Source organism: Morone saxatilis, unplaced genomic scaffold (genome assembly GCF_004916995.1).
Source record: "Morone saxatilis isolate NCDOM2014 unplaced genomic scaffold, NCSU_SB_2.0 Contig18, whole genome shotgun sequence".
In the NCBI taxonomy this organism is placed as follows: Eukaryota; Metazoa; Chordata; class Actinopteri; family Moronidae; genus Morone; species Morone saxatilis.
This window is the reverse complement of record NW_023339740.1, coordinates 18,949,173-18,967,653: the sequence shown is the minus strand read 5'-3', so window position 1 is coordinate 18,967,653 and position 18,481 is coordinate 18,949,173. Positions and strand designations below refer to the sequence as shown.

Here is an 18,481-nt window from a genome sequence, read left to right as displayed (position 1 = left end):
CCCAGTCGTCTAACCATCACAATTTGGCCCTTGTCAAAGTTGATCAAATCCTCACCGCTTCTAAAACATCAAGTTTGAGGACAAAATACTAACTTGCTGTCTAATATATCCCACCCACTGATGGGTACCATGATAACCAGATAATCAGTGATATTCACCTGGTGGTCATAATGTTATGGCTGATTGGTGTATGTGGTGATAGGTGAGGGGCTGATAGCAGTCATTGGTGTAGAAAGTAAACAGGAAGTCACTCAGGACACAACCTTGTGGGGCTCCGGTGTTGGTGATGATGGTAGAGGATGTTACAGTGTCCTATAGTACGGTACAGATAAATAAAAACCATACCATTAGAAAATAATAATGATAATCCAAGGAAGAGAGTGGCAACATCAAATATATACACTAAAACAATCACTTCACATTTCTGTCCATCTGCAGGGTCTTGCTCAGTTGGGCAGGCTCCGTTACATGTCCCCTGAGTTCCTGGAGGGATCTGTAGACTTGAGAAGTACCTCGTGTTTCCTGCAGGGGGACATCTATGCTTTTGCACTGCTGCTGTGGGAGATCTGGATGTGCTGCTCGGATTTATTTGAAGGTAAACTTCCATCCTTGGATGGATACATACACATACATACATACTTAACTAAGACATAGAATAACTAAAATAGACTAAATAAAATATAAAATACAATAAATTGTTTTGTTTTTTAAATTATATTTAAAATGTATTTACCAAGTCCCACTATGGTTGGAAACCTCTTTTGCAAGGGAGACCTGGCGAGGACAGCAGCATAAAGATTCAGACAGGACAATACAACATCATGCACACAAATAAAACAAAATGAAAAGCCAGGTGAGAATGTTATGAAGGTTAAAATGAAAAAAGAAAGAAAGAAAAGCAGTGCAATAAATGTATGTAATCTTTAAATTCCAGGTGAGCTGTCTGTTCTAGTTATATGAGGCGTTCACTGCCAGAGGAGCTCCCTGTCTAGAGCAGCAGAGGATATTAGTGCGATAGCAGCTGACAGAAATGACTTCCTGTAGCATTCCTTGTCACAAAGGAGCTGAATAAGTCTCCTACTGAAGGAGCTCCACTGTTCGACAAGTGGGTTGTGGAGAGAAACAAATGTGAGCAGAGAGTTCAGATTTGCGTATCTGAATACAAATTTGGAGATTTCTTTTTTTTTTAAATCTGATAACGCATACACGGATTCTGAATACACATTTGCAGATTCCTTTACACATACATAAATCTCAGTACACTTTTAGAGATTGTTACACATTTATAAATCTGTTTACATACACAGTCACACAACTCTGGTCTCATTTGTAAATAGTTTTGCTACAGTAATGGTGCCATTTGTGAGACATTATGCATGCTGTTTGACCATTTGTGTAACATCTTCCTTTCCACTACCACCTCTGATTTAGCCCGAATAATCCTGAAAGTTATCAGTAATTCCAAATTGCTGCTGTTATCCAGAGAAACTCACTTTAGATCTAACAATTCTGAATTCTGAACACTGTTACATACAAATGTCTCCATTTGTAGGCGGTGCTGTTCCAAAGCATCTGTTGCCTTATGAATATGAGCTGGGAGCCAATGTAACACTGGAGAGCATCATCCAGTACGTGCTTCACATGGACAAGAGACCCTCCATACCTAAACACTGGGAACTGCTACCACAGGTATTCTTGCCTGCTTCTGGCCTGAACATACAGTTTTCTTTTATTGGTTAGGTAGCAATGAAAATAAATGTCCTGGATAGGTCATAAAAATACTGATTAAAGTGAACTGTGTTTGTCAATGTAATGACTACATTTTCACAACTTTCAGGGATTTGCGCTGGAGCAGATCCTGACAGATTGTTGGGACTGTGAACCGGATGCCCGACTGACCGCCCAGTGTGTTGTGAACAGATTAGTCTCTCTACAGTCTTGTTACTCTACATGACTTTAATGTTTTTTTCAGGTTGACTTGTTGTAATCAACATATCAAGGATTTGCACCGCTATCTTTGTGTGACTACTGTTTAGCTTTTTTAGCATATTTTCATCAATTTCAACTGTATAAATTGCTCCTTGGCTTGACTCTCTTTCTTTCTATTGGATAACTACAATTGGGTTAATGGATTGTAATCCACAGAAGAAAATTTCATAATGGCGTAATGGGAATTATTGTTGGGAGGGAGATTAAGATGTTTTACTTCACTCTCAGCAATGAGTGTGTTTGTTTGTATTGCTTTCCTATTCTAATTTTATGTAACTATGATAAATGATTTTAGTTTTGTGTTTAAAATAAGTTTAAAAACAGATATAACTACTATTTAAACCTAATGTAATAGATATTTTCACATCAGACATTTTGACTTGTTGGAGCATAAAAACCAGGTGGAGATAGTATGAATGATGGCTGAATTCCATTTAGCTGCTTTGAAATCTTGCTGTTGTGCATGTTGGCTCACTGTCACACTCTCATTACTTACACTCTAATAGAACAGAGCCATCGCTGATATTAATAGTAACAACTGTGAAAAAAAGCCTGTTGGTATTTGTGTAAAAAAAAATGGTTTTGAATTATTTTGGTTAATGTCCTTGTTGTTTCTGTCCAAAAAGAAATGAATTAAAGCTCTAGAAAACCCTGTTTTGTGTGCCTATTGTTTACATAACAACTGATCCATTATGTGTGACTAAGGGGTAACAGCTATACTGTCAATGGGTATGAGTCAGCATCAAGTCAGGTGTGTCTGTGTGTGTCATGAGCAAACCCCTCCCATTTAAAGTATAACTTACAATGGTTACCATGGTTACGATGGTGCAAACGTCACTCATGGTCTGTACCACAGAAACACGCAGATAAACTTTTCATCCAAAGCTCACTGGACTTCTGCCAGCAATGTGCGTGGCCTTTAACAACGGGCGTGGCTTGCTGGTGCATTTTTTTTTTTTTGCTACTTCCGTGCAGCTTAATGCGGAAGACAAACAGGGGATGAGGATTCTTGACAAACTTTAACGGACCGAGGCAAGTTTCTAAGGTAAGTCTGTGAAATCTAGGCATTGACTAACAGTGATTGTAAGTGTGTTTAAAAAAAAACAAGCTGTCCGATGATTCAGACCTATTATGATTTCTGTCATAGGCTACCTGTAATATAATGAAGGGTTAAATGGAGAAAGTGTTGAGAAATGACTGGTTGTTGAGGCATTAGACCACTATTTAAACATTATGTTACACATCTCACAACCTGTGATAGGTGCCTTCATGTAATGACTAAATAATGTTCGCAGGAGGTATAGTTTGTGTTTAAAGTACTGTTTAAACAAAGTAAGGTCACCTTAATCACTAATGGTGTATCAGATCAAATTTGTTTTATGTGCACTTTATGTGGCTAAGTGTGTATATTACACAATAATTCTTAATGCAACCAATAAAATCCCAGTTTAGAGCAAATTTAAAATACACTGTATATAAAAAACAGCTATATATAGATATTATGTCGGATCAGAAACCAAAGAATTGAAAAAAAAAATTATGACATTAAAAAAAAAATTATTTACCTAATTATATGATTAAATATTATTAAAAGTTTCTGTCATGTAATTTTACTTTATAAAATATTCATTGTATTTACTGTCTCACTGTTTCCCCAGGATTTTGTGCGAACGTTTGACTTGTCAGGTCAAAAAAACAACCATGTGGCCAAATCAAGGTGGGATATCATAAGTAACCAGCATATAATTGATGCAGTTATGCAGTTTTCTATCCAGTTTTATAATATAGGTGTTCTGAATAATAAGGTGTGTGTATTTGTGCTTTCATGTATATCAGGTCCCCCGCCTCCATATGACACACAAAACCCTGCCTACCCTCCTGGCTACAACCCTGCATATCCTGGTGCACCTGCACCAGGAGTCTTCCCCCAACCTCCACCTCCAGCTTACCCAGCTGGCCAGTACCCAGCCGGCCAGTTCCCAGCTGGTATGAACCCAGCCATGGTACCAAATGCACCTCCAGGGGCGATGCCGTACGGAGCTCCAGGACCTTATCCTTATCCTATGGCTCCAGGAGTCCCGCCTGCAGGTGTTCACCCAGGTCCATACCCAGGTCCATACCCACACTCTCCAAAAGGGGGTCACCACAAAGGCCACCACAAAGGCCACGACAAGGGCCATCATCATGGAGGGCTAAATCCCATGACCGGAGCATTAGCCGGAGGAGTGGCAGGAATGGGAATGGGGGTGGTTGGACATAAAGCCAACAAAAAGATGAAGAAGAAGATGAAGAAAGCTCACAAGGGACACAAACATGGCAAGGTGAGATTACTTTAAAGATACACCTTGTAAGAGTTGTTAAAAGGACCTCTCCTTCAGGTGGAATATTAATGGAAATACTAGATAAAAAGGTGAAACTTGAACCCTCCTATGTGCCTCAGCACCAGGCCCCATCAGAGCTGCAAACCCACACCTTCACCAAGCAATATAAATACAGTCATGACTCTACGAGTGCAAAGTGCATCAGAGCTAAAGTGACACAGAACTGTCGGGAATCAAAATGGTTTACATGCTAGTTGAAGAAGGATATAGACTTTTATAATTAAGGTTTCATGGCACATCAAAACAAACAATAACAAGTCACTAGACTGTATTATTAAATATGACAAATGACAGACAAATCAGACAAATTAGATTATAAATAGTAGTTATGGAAAGTAAAGTTATTTGTTCTCTACATTCTTTGTGGTAAATAAAGTGCTGAACTACTTCAGTTTTTATTGTTGATTAGTCCGTCAAACCACAAACTACTCATTTTTCTACTTTAAGACTATTAAAAGGCTTAAAAGGTATTAAAGGCATTAAGGTATTGAATTTATCTAGTTACATATTATTTATTCTCATTTGTCAATCAGCTAATTGATTAATTGTTTCAGCTCTACTTAAATATTTCTGCTTTGGGTAAACATTTACAGGAAGAATTAGAGAAATAAAAGACAACATGAAACTATATTACATTTTAGTAATTGATTCATAAATACCTTGAGTTTACCACATAAACACCTCACAACATCGGTGGCAATATGCATCACTGCAAGAAATGTTAGCCTTGCTCTGTCAGTGTGCATTTGACTATCTTAGATCTACATGTGGATTTAAATAGATTCAGTTAAGACTGATGCTTTCATGACTTAAACACATACATACAAACATTAGCTGCAGTTTCATTTTACAGTGACTGTGCAGTTTTTTCAGTTAATTAGTTACTGTGTTTGCTTTTAAAAATGACTTTAATAATGTGAAACATTTAGTTCACACTTAGTATGCTACATAACACAATACAGGTTGAATGATATTTTTTCCATGCTAAAATAATATAAAGTACTATAGTTCAAATCGGCATCAGCTTTAGACCCACTGATACAGTGACCTCTAAAGGCAGCTGGGAGATTTATACAAGAGTATAAAGAGGGTTTGTAAACACAGCTGTGCATTAAATTTTAGGATACAATAGTTGGTTTAAGAGACAGTGTGACATCTACGGGAAAACTTATCTTTAACTCATCTTAAACTCTCAAGTATAACTAAGCAAAAGCCCCATTAGAAACCAGTGGACTTTCACAGGGTCAGCTGAGCTCTGTTCTGGTTCTCGTTAATTGGGGTGAGGTTAGACTGGCTTGAAATTGCTGAATATAGTTGAGCCTGAAAAGAGACAGTTATCTGGGTGGGAGTGGCTGTAAATCCAATTTTTTAGACTACATCTTCACACATACATACATACACTCATATAAGCACTCACTTACATCTCAATTCTTAAAAGAAGAACCCAAACCATGCGGACAGTAACATTGTGAACACAGTTAACTCTTGTTCCCACCAAGTTTATATGCACTTATTTCAAGTTGGTTTGGATAAAAGTCTCTGCTAAATAAGGGAAATGTTTATTTTATTGCCTTGGAAAAAATACATACATTAAGCTTAATACAGGGAAAAACAACAAACTGAAAACATACAAATTCAACACCTCCTTTTGATCTTCTGAGAAAAATTGTTGGCAAGATGAAATCCAAAAATCCATTATCCATTACAACCTACGACAATAGATTAGTAGTCAATGAGCCTTGAAAATAGGTAAATGATAAGAACCATGTTTCCACTTCTTATGACGTTGTCTACTTTGTGAACAATAGGTCATTCTCAACCTTTCACATAATCAAATTAAGAGTTACAGATTTTGCATTTGTTAAATTCAACTTAAATGAAATTAATCATTTATGAATAATTGTTCTCTTTTTCTCTGCAGTCCTCCAGCAGCAGCAGCAGCAGCAGCTCAGACTGAAGACACCAGTTCACAGTTCAAGACAAGGCTTTCACAGAAATGCTGCTTTACAAAGGGGCAAACTGACTATTAACAAGAAACACACAAAAGTCATACTTATATTCCCTGAAAATGCAGTGTTTTATCATATCTGTTGCTGTGAACATCTCCTCAGCATGTTGACTGTATTGGCATTCCACTATGTCTTAAATTTATTTCCTTTTTTGTGTGTGTGTGTGTGTGTGTTGTTTGTAGTATATGTTCTATACACTAATGTACAAACACGAAATAATTTGAAGCACTGTGCAGACGACTTTCTTAACGCACTACTTTGTTTTGATTGTTTGAGAAAACCTAACATTGTGATTTAGTCAAAAAAATGTTAAATCTGTTTTGAGGATTAATTTAAAGGTGGAGACTTATTGTGTATTATATTGAGTGTATTTTTCTTTAGGTCTGTAGATGGTCTAATATTCACTACTGTACTTTATTGCAAAAAAAAAAGTTATTCTAGCCTACATTGCTGTTTATCTGCAATAATTGTAATAGATATAAAGCTCTTGAATCAACCCTGCTCAATAAAATGGATGTAAATGAAAAAACTAAGCTGTGTCCTCCCTAGGATGGTAAATAATTTAAGTTATAAACCGAGTTGCAGTTCACTTTACGCCCACTAGTGGCCCTATAAATAAATAATTTATTGAAGTTTATATATATATGAACATCTTAGTAACATTGGTAAAGCGTATCTGTTTCATACTCATTGTTTAAATACATGTAAACCACCGTCAGTTATTTCCAACAACATACCCTTCCTGTTGTTTTGAAACAAATACAACAATGTTTGTAATGTACGCAATAACTCTTCATCTTTAAATGTTATCCTTCCACTTAAACCTGCCATATTGTAGCATAATGTGCCACAAACGTGGTCCTCTAACTTTTTATTTTTAAATAGAGGTTGAATTCGGAGGGGTCTTCTGGTGAACTCGGGATGGGGTGGTGGGGGGGGTTTGGTTTTGGGTGAAAGGGGAAAGTTCAGAGGTGATAATTTTGTTGTCTTTGTGTAAAGGAGTGGAGCTCGATCTCACATCACTCTTCCCTCTCCCCGAGTCCTTTCTAAACTCTCCCCCGGGTTTCTACCCTCCCGAACCTCTCCCCTTCTACCCTTACAACCCCAACCCTCCCCCCGATCACCTACCAGCACACGAATCAGGTGAGTTTTAATCCCACGTTTGGTGTTTTTATGCTTTTTTTGGTTATGATCAGAAGTAGCAGAAAGAAATCGCGCCCAGCAGCAGCTAGCGGCTGTCTGTCCGGCGTGCTAACAAGGCCTCACGAAGATGAGCACGCAGTCTCCGCACGGAGCTAACGTTAGCCCCGGGGAAGTTTCACCTCAACGTCGCCTCAAGAAAACACCTGTCTGTAGTTTAAGCGCGTGTAATTGAACAAACGATAACCTGACCCCCATGCTAGGAAGGCTGCCGATATTTGGTCGGCTATTAATAACGCTGACTGATAAGCTAACCAGCTAGCTTTGCTAAGTAGCGCACGCATGCTTCATTCATTTTCCCCCAGCAGGGTGAGCGACCGAGATGCTAAGTGGCTAACATACTTACAACAAGCGTTAATAGTTAAATGGACTTGACTCTAAAACCAAACAACGCAAGTGAAGTAAGCGGTTCAATGCTTGCTTTTCACACCGAACACACACGAGTGTATTTACGTGATGTGTGTCCCAACTGTGGTGATTGTGGAGTAACTGTACGCACATTTGTTGACAAACTTGATTTCATAGCTAATGGTGAAGTCATCGTTAGCGTTGCATTTCACTATGTTTTGCGTTTAATGCTGATTTACTTGCTAGAAGTGAGATAAGTTTGGGTCGCAGCAGCATTCAGGTGTTTGGAAATAAACGCACGCCACTAGCAGCATGTAGTTGGCACAGTGAGAGTGAGACTAAGCCATTTTTTTTTTTTTAAATGATCCATCGTAGTACGCATTACTTTTCATAAGCATTAACGCTAGCTGAAGCTATGCCACAAGATTTATCATCTTCTTTTTTTTTAAAAATAGGTTCGTTTTTATGTCAGAAGAGGTGATTTGCCAAAGTATAACCATCATCCATTTACAAATGTATCATCCAACATCACGCGTTTAGTCCAAGGATGTGATTTTTAACTGAATGTTTTTGTCTGACATATAATTAACAATAGTAAAACTGGGTAAATGGCATCCGGGGACGATTTGATCAGTGTCCATATATCTGTATGCTGAAGAATAGGCAGAATCAGCTATTCTTGAGAATTATGTCATCAAAATGGTGTATTAGCCAAGGATGTAAATAGCTTTAAGTGTCCAATTATCTCACCATGGGTGGGAATGGTGCTGTGACTTAATGCTAAAGAGAGATGTATAGTATTTACTGCTTTGTTGACCCTTTTACACATGGAAATGGAGGCACACCACGTCTTACTTTTGTTATCCCTCATCTGCAGCCATGTTATCTGTTGTTTTTCCTACACAGTTGCAATTCAATCTCGTCACATGATCATCATTGGTGTATAATTTCTTATCTGCTTTGTCTTCATGTCCTTTTTAGATCCATCTCGGTGACCAAAGACCCCAGTTCTGTACGAACGACTAGGTTGCAGTTATGGACTCCGGTGTGATTGAAGGAGGGCTCAATGTCACCCTTACCATTAGACTCCTCATGCATGGCAAGGTGAGGTCACCCATCAGCTCCCTGTGTGTGCACTCTTATAGTCTATGGCATTATATTTATGGAAATGGAGTTCCTCTGGGATGTATAAAGGGCAGTGACTGTTGTGATGAGTAAGGTTATTGACTCAGTGACTGGATCCGGTATCAATTGTTTTGGCATGTTCCTTTGTTTGAGTCTAAATGTATTTTCCAACTTGGACTTACTACGGTATATATGTATCTCCTTGCTACTCTTTAGTTATTTCAGAATTAATGGGCTGTTTTCTTGAGAGTAGAGTTACAATTATCATCCTCTCAAATAAGCAGTTATAGCCTTTATACCAAAATTATATATATCAAAATTGTGGAGACATCTCCCTCCCCTGTCCAAATGGTCAGAGCAGCTTAAAAATCAAACAATATTACAGACAGCCATTTTGACGTCTCCATCACTTGGTACATTTTTACAACCAGGAGGCATGACATTGCATTTGCCGTCACTAATCCATCTGGCTTTCACGACAGCAGAATAGGCACACACTTGTTGCATCTTGACTCCCTCAGTGGCCTTTTGTTTTTTTTGTGATCTCAAATGCTGAGATGCCATTTGGCAAGAAGCGGCTGCTCAAAATCTGACACTGACAGGTCAGCTTACACTGCGGACATACCAAACTGTGACATACAAAAAATGGTCCCCCCAAAAGCTCTGGTAGCTCGTAGCATCCTAAAACAGGCCCCAGCACTAGCTAGGAATTAGTAGCCTACACATGCTGTGTGCTGGAATGAATCCTGGATCTCACCGTGGTCAACAGCACCATCTTGAGTCTGTGTGGGATTAGACAGAAACAAAAACAGCCTGTGGTACAGAGCTGTGGTATATATGTACAATCAGGCTGTTTGAGTATTTATGTCAGTTTAAAGGCCATTTGTAATGACCTTTGGCCAATTTTGATTAGCACCTGATGAAAGAGAGCAAAACTATTAGAATTCATTGCATCTTGTGACCATAAGCATTGAGGAATTTCTGTAGGAGGATTACTTACAGTGAATTTTCTTTTTGTCCAAGTGGTGAGGAAACCAGGGCCTTATTTGTTGAAGGTTTGTCATTGTCTGATAACAAGCTGTTGCTATGTTAGATGAGTCCAACTTTATGGTAGTAAGAAAATGTCAGGTGGAAAAAGATGATTAATCCACCTAATGAATCTGTATCTCTTTTATTTTTTAGGAAGTTGGAAGTATTATTGGAAAGGTAAGTTTAATTTAACTAAAATTATGATTGTCCATTAGGGTTGGGCGATATGTTAAAATTTTCCAACCGGTCACACTGCCAATCACCGTTGGCGATTAGCAATATATTTGTGTGTGCTGTGCAAGCGTCCTATTCTGGCTGTATGCGCTGTCATTGCCCCTCTGATGCCCCACCTCGCTTGCTTCTCTACACGCTATATGCCTCTTCTCTCCTCTCTCATGCCGTCCCTCTGCTGTCCCAGGCTGTACCTGTTGTGTCCCCATCTTCCCCGGAGTTAGTCTTGTTTGGAGCGTCTGCGAATCTCCTTGTAATTGTGTTCCTTTGTCAAACTATTCGAAATAAACCCTTAAATCATTGAAGTTAGTTGTGAAAATACACTGGCTCTTCAGCTCTCTTCCTCTCACTCATTCAGCGGCTCAGTGTGCGTACTGCAGCATTGAACGTCTTTCACAGAGTGGCTCTCGTTCTCCAGAGGCAGACCATTAAATTAGCTAAATAAAATATAATAGTCCAATCGCCCAACCCTATTGCCCATCATCATTAGAGATTTTGTCTGTTTAAAGTGGGAATGTGTCTGACTTTGTGATTCTCTGCTAATAGAAAGGTGAATCTGTGAAGAAGATGAGAGAAGAGGTAAGGTTGTTTCTTATGTTTTAAATCAAATTATGGTAAAGTACAACAGAATGTAATGTTAGCCACAGTTGGCAGGCCTGCACCCACCGTGTCTTTACAATAGGAAGTCTTCCAAATTTCATCTTTCAATTCCTTGCTTTTCTCTTTGTCTGTAGAGCGGGGCTCGCATCAACATCTCTGAGGGCAATTGTCCTGAGAGGATCATTACTTTGGCAGGTCCAACCACCGCCATCTTTAAAGCATTCTCCATGATCATTGAAAAGCTGGAAGAGGTAGGTCACAATTTATACTGACTAATGGATTGCAGGTTAGAAGTAATCCCCTCAAACACAAACTAGATTAACCCTTGTCTTCATACTTTTTCCCCAGGACATAAGCAGCTCAATGACAAACAGCACAGCTACCAGCAAGCCCCCAGTGACCCTACGCATTGTGGTGCCTGCCAGCCAGTGTGGCTCTCTCATTGGGAAAGGTGGCTGCAAGATCAAGGAAATTCGAGAGGTATGTATAGAGAAGAGCAAACATATGAAACTAAGCCTTGCAAGCACCAATCTATTAAGTATTAGCTGACTATCACCTTTCTACCTGTGGGATTTAGTACATTAAACACTGATACACATTACGTCTTGAATTCTTATCTCATTTACTCTGTGTGTTCCAGTCAACCGGTGCTCAGGTACAAGTGGCAGGAGACATGCTCCCCAACTCCACGGAGCGAGCCATCACCATCGCTGGCACTCCCCAGTCGATAATTGAGTGTGTAAAGCAGATCTGTGTGGTCATGCTTGAGGTAAGTGGATGAAAGCAATGGACCAAATGAAGTGGCAGCTGTCGACTTGTAAATGAATGATGTGAAATAGTGTGATCTCTGGGCTTTTGGTTGCTGTGTGTTGGGTTTGGACCAGAGATGTCGCAAGCAGATCCACAGGAACTAAATCATGACACCCCTGATAGAGCTATGTTCAGTGGTGTACTACATTTGTATTTTAAAAACTTAATTCTAGCATTATTAACATGTGGCAAAGGTGATATGATAACATGCAGAGTAATGTAATTACACATCCACTTGCTCTTTCTCCTGTACAGTCTCCCCCTAAGGGGGTCACAATCCCCTACCGACCCAAGCCTTCAGGATCCCCCGTCATCTTTGCAGGCGGACAGGTACATATAATACTACAGAGGGACACGGGATCCCACCTTTTCATTCTTGATGCTTTTTAGTGTGTGGGGGGGATTTATTGCTTCAGTTGTCTGTCGTTTCAGCGTTTATAACTATGTGATACATGTCTGTGCAGAATGATGTATGCTTGGAAATCTTGATGTGTGATGAAAGGCTCTTTATATACCTATAACTCAAAGTAAGATAAACATCTCCAATTCCAGATTTGGTACTTGTATATGATGGTTGCTGTAGAGGGTATTTAAGTTTAGAGAACAGCTTTAATAGTCTGATGACCATAGGACATTTGCCCTCAAGGCAGTTTGTTACAGGACTTTGTATATTTCCCCAGAATTTGTTTCATTGTTTCGAGCATTAGGTTTCAGAAGTGTGGTGGCATATTTCCCACTATTGTTGGTCTGAACCAAAATGCTTTCTGGTGCTTGTTGGCCTAACATTACAATATCTTTTGTCTCACTAAATACTTGTTTTATTTTTTATTATTCTTTGAAAAGAAAACCTCCTTCTGGTTTTCCATAATTCCACTATAATGTATATCTAAAGATTTCTCTTTCCCCAGAAATGTGGAGACTTTGGACAAGACTTAGATGTTGATATTCTTAATTTTTGAGTCTTCAAAACCTATTTATATATTGGAGATATATCTGGAAAAGTAACTTGACCAAAATCAAAATCAGATGTGAGGCCTATGAAAGCTTTGTTTCATTTGTTTCAGGCATATGCCGTACAAGGACAGCACGCGATTCCACAGCCAGATGTAAGTGCAGTAGACATTTTTACCTGACCCCACCACTCCCACCCATAATTACAGTCCTCTTCCAAAATGTGCAATCGCCCACCCGCCTCATTTTACAGCCTATAACTGTCGCTGACCTTGGGCCTAATTTTATTTTGACCTACTATTATCAGATTTTGTAACCATTTAGAGAGCAGCACTGTTAGTCTTTCATGTTTGTCCAGTTTCTCAGTTGACTGGCAGTCAGTTTTTAATTAAACTGACATTTGTTGTTTGTGTTTGTCCAGACTCTCCACTGTTCCATGAATAATAATCTGTTCCTGCTGCTCACCCTTTTCTGTTTTTCCTTTTTTTGTTCTGTCTTGTTTTACATGCCTCGTTCATTAGGCTGTCCCAGATAAACATGTGGTTCTCTCCCCCCCCTTCTTCATTAACCCTCCATTATTACTTTATGCTCTGCCCGCTTGTTTCTCAACTTAATTAATCTTTCTCTCTCTCTTTTAAATGAGTTTAGATGTTCCATCAGGAGCATTGGATGTGATAGACTGCACATTATTAGTCTTGCGTGTAACTGAATATTGGCAACAGAGCCAGGAAGTACCAGTCAGATATAATGTAGAACATGATAACATAAGTTTAAATTTGGATTCATTTTTAAGGCCATTAAGCAGTGTTAATACGTTCATGTAATTACACTGTAACTGCGTATAGCAGTTTTTGTATATTAAAAGTGTAATCTGTTATGTCATAAAAGTGACATAGAAACCTGTCATCACTTCCTTAAATCTTCCCTTCGAGCTATATTGGTGATAACTGGTGATGCTAATTCATAATGCATATTGAGAGCTCCCTCCCTTGTGTATTGTGCCTTTGCCCTGACCCTGAAGACTGCAAGAAAGCATTACCAAGAGATGCAGCCTGCACTTTGGAGGAATACCTATGGGGTACCCCACATAGACAAGTCATAAAACACACTGTCAGACACCAGTGATCCATGTATCCATGAGTTTTGTGAAAGGATAAGAGATCTACACACAACAGCACTGAGTGACGTGTGTCTTTTCTTTGTTTTGTTTTCGGAGGTTCTTTGTGTAGCTGTCTGTACTGATTGTGATGTTTTTGTTCTGTTTTTCCCTCTTCCTGTGTTTTCCATTTCCTCCATTTCTCTCCCTGCCTCCTCTCTCACTCTCACAGTCTTCCTCTGCTGCTATCTCTCCACAGCTCACCAAGCTTCACCAGTTGGCTATGCAGCAGAGCCCCTTCCCCATCGCACCAAGCAACCAGGGATTCACTGGTATGCAGCACAACGAGGCCCGTTGGCTTTCAATGCAACTATCAATGCAATTTTGCCAACCTCAAAAATCAGGATGTGTTGAATACATGTACAAAATCATCTAGGTTGTTTTGTACCTCAAACATTAAAAAAAAACATTGACTAAAAAAACAGAGCTTGGTGCTAGTGAAAAAAATTACAGTATATATTGTATAAGTGTACTATCACAAATATCAAATGTTCTTTTAATTCCCATAATCAGTATAGTTGAATGTTAATTTTGTGTAGTGCAGTCATATTACTGTACCTGATCACTTGATCAAAGATACATTCAAAGTTAAATCTTACTCGCCTGTTGGAATTTGGGGATTTTTTAAAGCATATTAAGCCTAAAAAAACCCAACCCAAATACTTTCTGAATTGATGATTAATAACATTTGCCATTCTGTATTAGTAAGTTCTACACACTTTATATTGCATGATTGATATGCCCATTTTGACATATTGTTTTGGTTATTTATATCATTGTTGGTTTTTCATTTTCTTGTTCATTTGTTTTCCAGGGATAGACGCTTCAGCTCAAACCAGTTCCCACGAGATGACCATTCCAAATGATGTAAGTGCTTCAAAAAGTCAATTTCTATCCCTTACAATAGTAAAGTTGAGATATATTTTCTAATCCACAATTCATTCAACTAAAAAAACCCTGCACCTTACTGTTAACGATGCTGTTTGACGGTGGTATATGACCACCTTTCATGCATAAAATGCTTTTTTATAAACTTGTTAATTCCATGTCGTCAAATTTCCCAGAGCCATTTGTTCGATATGTTATTCAGGCTCTAAGAAGAATTCCTATCACTTAACTTTGATGCTCTTTTCCACTACAGCTTATTGGGTGCATCATCGGCCGCCAGGGAGCCAAGATCAACGAGATCAGGCAAATGTCAGGCGCCCAGATCAAGATTGCAAATCCAGTGGATGGATCGACTGACCGCCAGGTCACCATCACAGGCTCACCTGCCAGCATCAGTCTGGCGGAGTACCTCATCAACGCAAGGTGAGATAACCCGGTACTACATTAACTGCCAACAGGTGATCCGTCCAGTCACAGGCTTTAGAAGGTCAAAACATTGCATCAGCTATGCTACATGTCGTTTCACTTTAAGTCAAATTATTTCTATGCGTCAGTTCAGTTTGATTCAATCTATAAATATTAAAGGAAAAACTAATTTACTAATTTCACAATACTACAGTAATGCATAAAAAAAAAAATAAGTGCAAAAACGTGCCTACCTGCTGCATTGACTTTCTAGTTTGGATTTGTGTTCAAATTCAAAGGATTCGATTAATGGTGTTTTTGGCTGCTGCTAATCATCACTTTGGTGTTGCTAGCACTCTGTCAGTCTGCACTTGTGTTTTTCCCTTTAAGTTGCTCCACATTGATCCGTCACTAGAGATATGATTTTTTTTTCTCTTTTTATTTTTGGATTGACACATTAATTTCTAATGAAACCTTTTGTCTTTTTTTTTTTTTTTGTTTTGATCACATCCCTGAGTGATTCCCCCACAACCCCCCGCTCACACCTCGTCCTACGCCTAACTCAACCCCCCCATTCCTCCCCCACACCCATTGCTCACCAGCCTGCCCTGTGATCCATCCCGACTGTGTTGTCCCTCTCTCCTTGTCTCTCTTTCTACAGTGTAGAGTCCTCTAAACCTCCTCCCTCCTCCTCCTCCTTGAACCCTGAACAGACCAGCCCGTGCCCTCCCTCCACCTCTACTACTACTACTACTACCACTACTACTACTACTACTACCACCACCTCCTCTGCTGCTACCTCCTCCTTCTCTTCCTCCTCCTCCTCTTCTTCCTCCTGTGTGGTGCCCCCCTCAGCCTCCATCCCTCTGTCCTTGTTGGCTCCAGGGCCGCCTCCTCCTTCCTCTTCCTCCTCCTCTTCCTCCTCCACTGATTCCCTGCTCCCCAGCTCTCCTGCCTGTGTGTCAAGTCTCCTCAGTCTCAAGCCCCTCCCACTCCTGGCCCTCCATGTTGTCAGCGGTGCCAGTAACCCTGCACACCCAATCCCCACTGAGCCCAAAATCGCCCCAGAGCTGAGCTCCAAGTCTAAAAGACGAAGGCTCTCCCCTTACTAACGAAGGAAACATAAGTCATCTACTACTTAAGTACTGACAATGCTCTTTGTTGTCTGTACCTGCACTTGCTTTTGTATCTGGCTATGCCACGCCATGCTTACTACAGAAAACGAATGCACACAAACAAGTGTTACACAGCCAGACAGATGGTTGTTGGCATATTTATAAAATAGATATCTGTAGCTTGATTTGGCCTGTCTCTTAAACAAATCACACGTTGAGCGCAATATATTTTTAAATGACTTTGAACTTAGCATGGACGGTGAATTATTTCACTGATTTACTGAAGCATTTCTCTCTTTTGTGTAAGCTCTGCTCAGGTAGCGGCTCTCTTTAAGATGTCACATTGTATTTATGGGAATAGTTTACTTGTAGGGAATTTTAAGTGACTATTGTTAGCGGTCATAACGGAGAGTATATATGTATCATGATGAGTTTTGTTTTGGGATTTTTGCTTAATATGTACGACGCAATTGTAATTTAATTTCCAAATCTGCCCTCAGGTATCAAAGGCACCCTTTATTTTGATTCTTTTGTTGATATGAAGAATACATCAAACATCTAACCAATTTAGTTTAATTTAAAAAGAATAGATTGACATTTTGGGAAATGCTTATTTGTTTTCTTGTTGAGTTAGATGAGAAGATACCACTCTCATGTCTGTTCAGTAAATTTGAAGCTAGAGCCAGCAGCCAGTTCACCAGGAACTGTGTGGGGAAACAGCTATCCTTGGTCTGTCCAAAGGTAACGAAATCCAACTAAACGCACCACTGAAGATCAATAATCAACACTTTTTTTATATATATAGTAAAAACAGCACGTTGTGGTTTTAGAGAGGGGTTATGTGTCAAACTATTTCTTGGCCAGGAGAAGTGACTTTCTGGAGTCTCCACCGGTTGCCTAGCAACCTCACAGTCACGACGAGACGGCAGGAAGTTATAGATTTTTTGGCTGTTGTACAGATTAAACAAATTAGATCAAATGTGTTCATTAGTGAGCTTTTCAAGGTTCTGGGAGTCAGATTTTGTTACTTTTGGACAGAGCCCAGCTAGTGATTCCCACCTGTTTCCATTCTTTATGGTAAGCTCAGCAAACCAGCTTCTCCTCTACCTCGCGGCAAGAATGCAAATAAGCCTGTTTCCTAAGATATTGGACTATTTCTTAAACAGCTCCATTACCAAACCATTAATTACCAACAGTTGGTTGAGAAGAGTTATCACTGACAAGAGGAACAGCCAAACTAGACTAATGATCTTTTTTTTTTTTTTAAATGTCAGAGCATACATTTCCTGTGTAATAAATCCAGATTATCTAGCATTTTATTATAATGATGTAACATACAGTAAATGACATTTATCTTGTCTGTCTGATTGCATGCCTTATTTTCTCTCCCTCCCTGGTCTCCGGGTGTCTCTTTGTCTGTTTCTCCAGGCTTTCCTCTGAGGCCACAGGACTGGCAGCCAACTGATAAGACACTGCATCTGCACTAAATCTCACTTTTATATCATCGGCTACCATAAAACAATGCAACTATCCAACTTAAGAGTTTATATATTATACCACCTCTTCCTCGTTTTGAAATCATGTCATCCGCCTCTGATTTGATCCGCTGAGTTCATTATTTATTTTCTTTGTTTTGGTTTTAGTCAAAAGAAGCAAACAATTATGTTTTTAATTCCCTTTTTGAGTCGAGTTGGAGGTTTTAATAATTTGTTACTAGATATTTTTTTTTGTATGGATCCCTCGCTCTCTTCCCTTTTTCTTTCTTTACCATCACAGAGGAGTAGAGTTGGAAAACTCTGAATAGGCATATAGATTTAGTTCTGTACAGTCAGTTTTTTTCTTTAAAAAGGAAAAGACAAAAAAGGAAAAATAAAAAAAATATCAAAAATAAGAATAGAGTGACTGTTTTATTCTGTTTATATACACCCCCGTCCCCCCCTTTCCTCACCCAGTTCCACAAGTCAGTCTGTCCATTTTATGTCCATACTCACTTGCTTTAAACATACACAGCATTCTCCCCCTTTGTCACCTTTTCAATTGAAGTGCTTGTAACATGAATTACACTCGGGTCACTGACAATACGTAGCTGTACATGCACTGTCACTGATTATATTTGGTTATAACAGCAAATGTTCTAACATTCACAATTTGAATTTATCCAGATAATTTAAAATGTGTATTATTACGCGTTGTCACTTTTTGCCCCTCTACATGTCATTCCTGTCCCCCCCCCCCCCCCCCCCC

The 18,481-nt window shown here is 39.3% G+C and overlaps 3 protein-coding genes across 9 annotated transcripts in view; all 3 read left to right on the top strand.

The window, feature by feature from the left end:
- LOC118328263 (anti-Muellerian hormone type-2 receptor-like) overlaps nt 1–2,635 on the top strand; it is an 8,031-nt gene extending 5,396 nt beyond the window's left edge. The window contains exons 9-11 of the mRNA XM_035661908.1: nt 439–595; nt 1,553–1,689; nt 1,838–2,635. Of these exons, the coding sequence (XP_035517801.1) occupies nt 439–595; nt 1,553–1,689; nt 1,838–1,954 (411 nt within the window). The 3' untranslated portion in view covers nt 1,955–2,635. The remainder of the gene's footprint in view (nt 1–438; nt 596–1,552; nt 1,690–1,837) is intronic.
- Nucleotides 2,636–2,936: 301 nt separating this feature from the next.
- prr13 (proline rich 13) lies at nt 2,937–6,920 on the top strand. The gene is made up of 4 exons (XM_035661905.1): nt 2,937–3,034; nt 3,648–3,706; nt 3,826–4,310; nt 6,292–6,920. The coding sequence occupies exons 2-4, from the start codon at nt 3,691–3,693 to the stop codon at nt 6,325–6,327; spliced, it is 537 nt and encodes a 178-aa protein (XP_035517798.1). The 5' UTR covers nt 2,937–3,034; nt 3,648–3,690; the 3' UTR covers nt 6,328–6,920.
- A 407-nt stretch (nt 6,921–7,327) lies between these two features.
- On the top strand, nt 7,328–18,128 carry LOC118328259 (poly(rC)-binding protein 2). Of its 7 annotated transcripts, none has more exons than XM_035661897.1 (13): nt 7,329–7,522; nt 8,909–9,031; nt 10,235–10,258; nt 10,859–10,891; nt 11,047–11,163; nt 11,261–11,392; nt 11,553–11,681; nt 11,978–12,052; nt 12,787–12,828; nt 14,002–14,101; nt 14,644–14,696; nt 14,971–15,140; nt 15,784–17,657. In XM_035661897.1, exons 2-13 carry the CDS (start codon nt 8,963–8,965, stop codon nt 16,232–16,234), a joined length of 1,395 nt encoding a protein of 464 aa, XP_035517790.1. In that variant the 5' UTR covers nt 7,329–7,522; nt 8,909–8,962; the 3' UTR covers nt 16,235–17,657. The 7 variants fall into 7 exon arrangements, with proteins under 7 accessions (XP_035517795.1, XP_035517790.1, XP_035517792.1 ...); XM_035661898.1 differs by having other exon boundaries at nt 7,331–7,522; nt 14,029–14,101; nt 15,784–17,656; XM_035661903.1 differs by lacking the exon at nt 15,784–17,657 and adding an exon at nt 17,666–18,128 and having other exon boundaries at nt 7,348–7,522.
- The last annotated feature ends 353 nt before the right edge of the window (nt 18,129–18,481 follow it).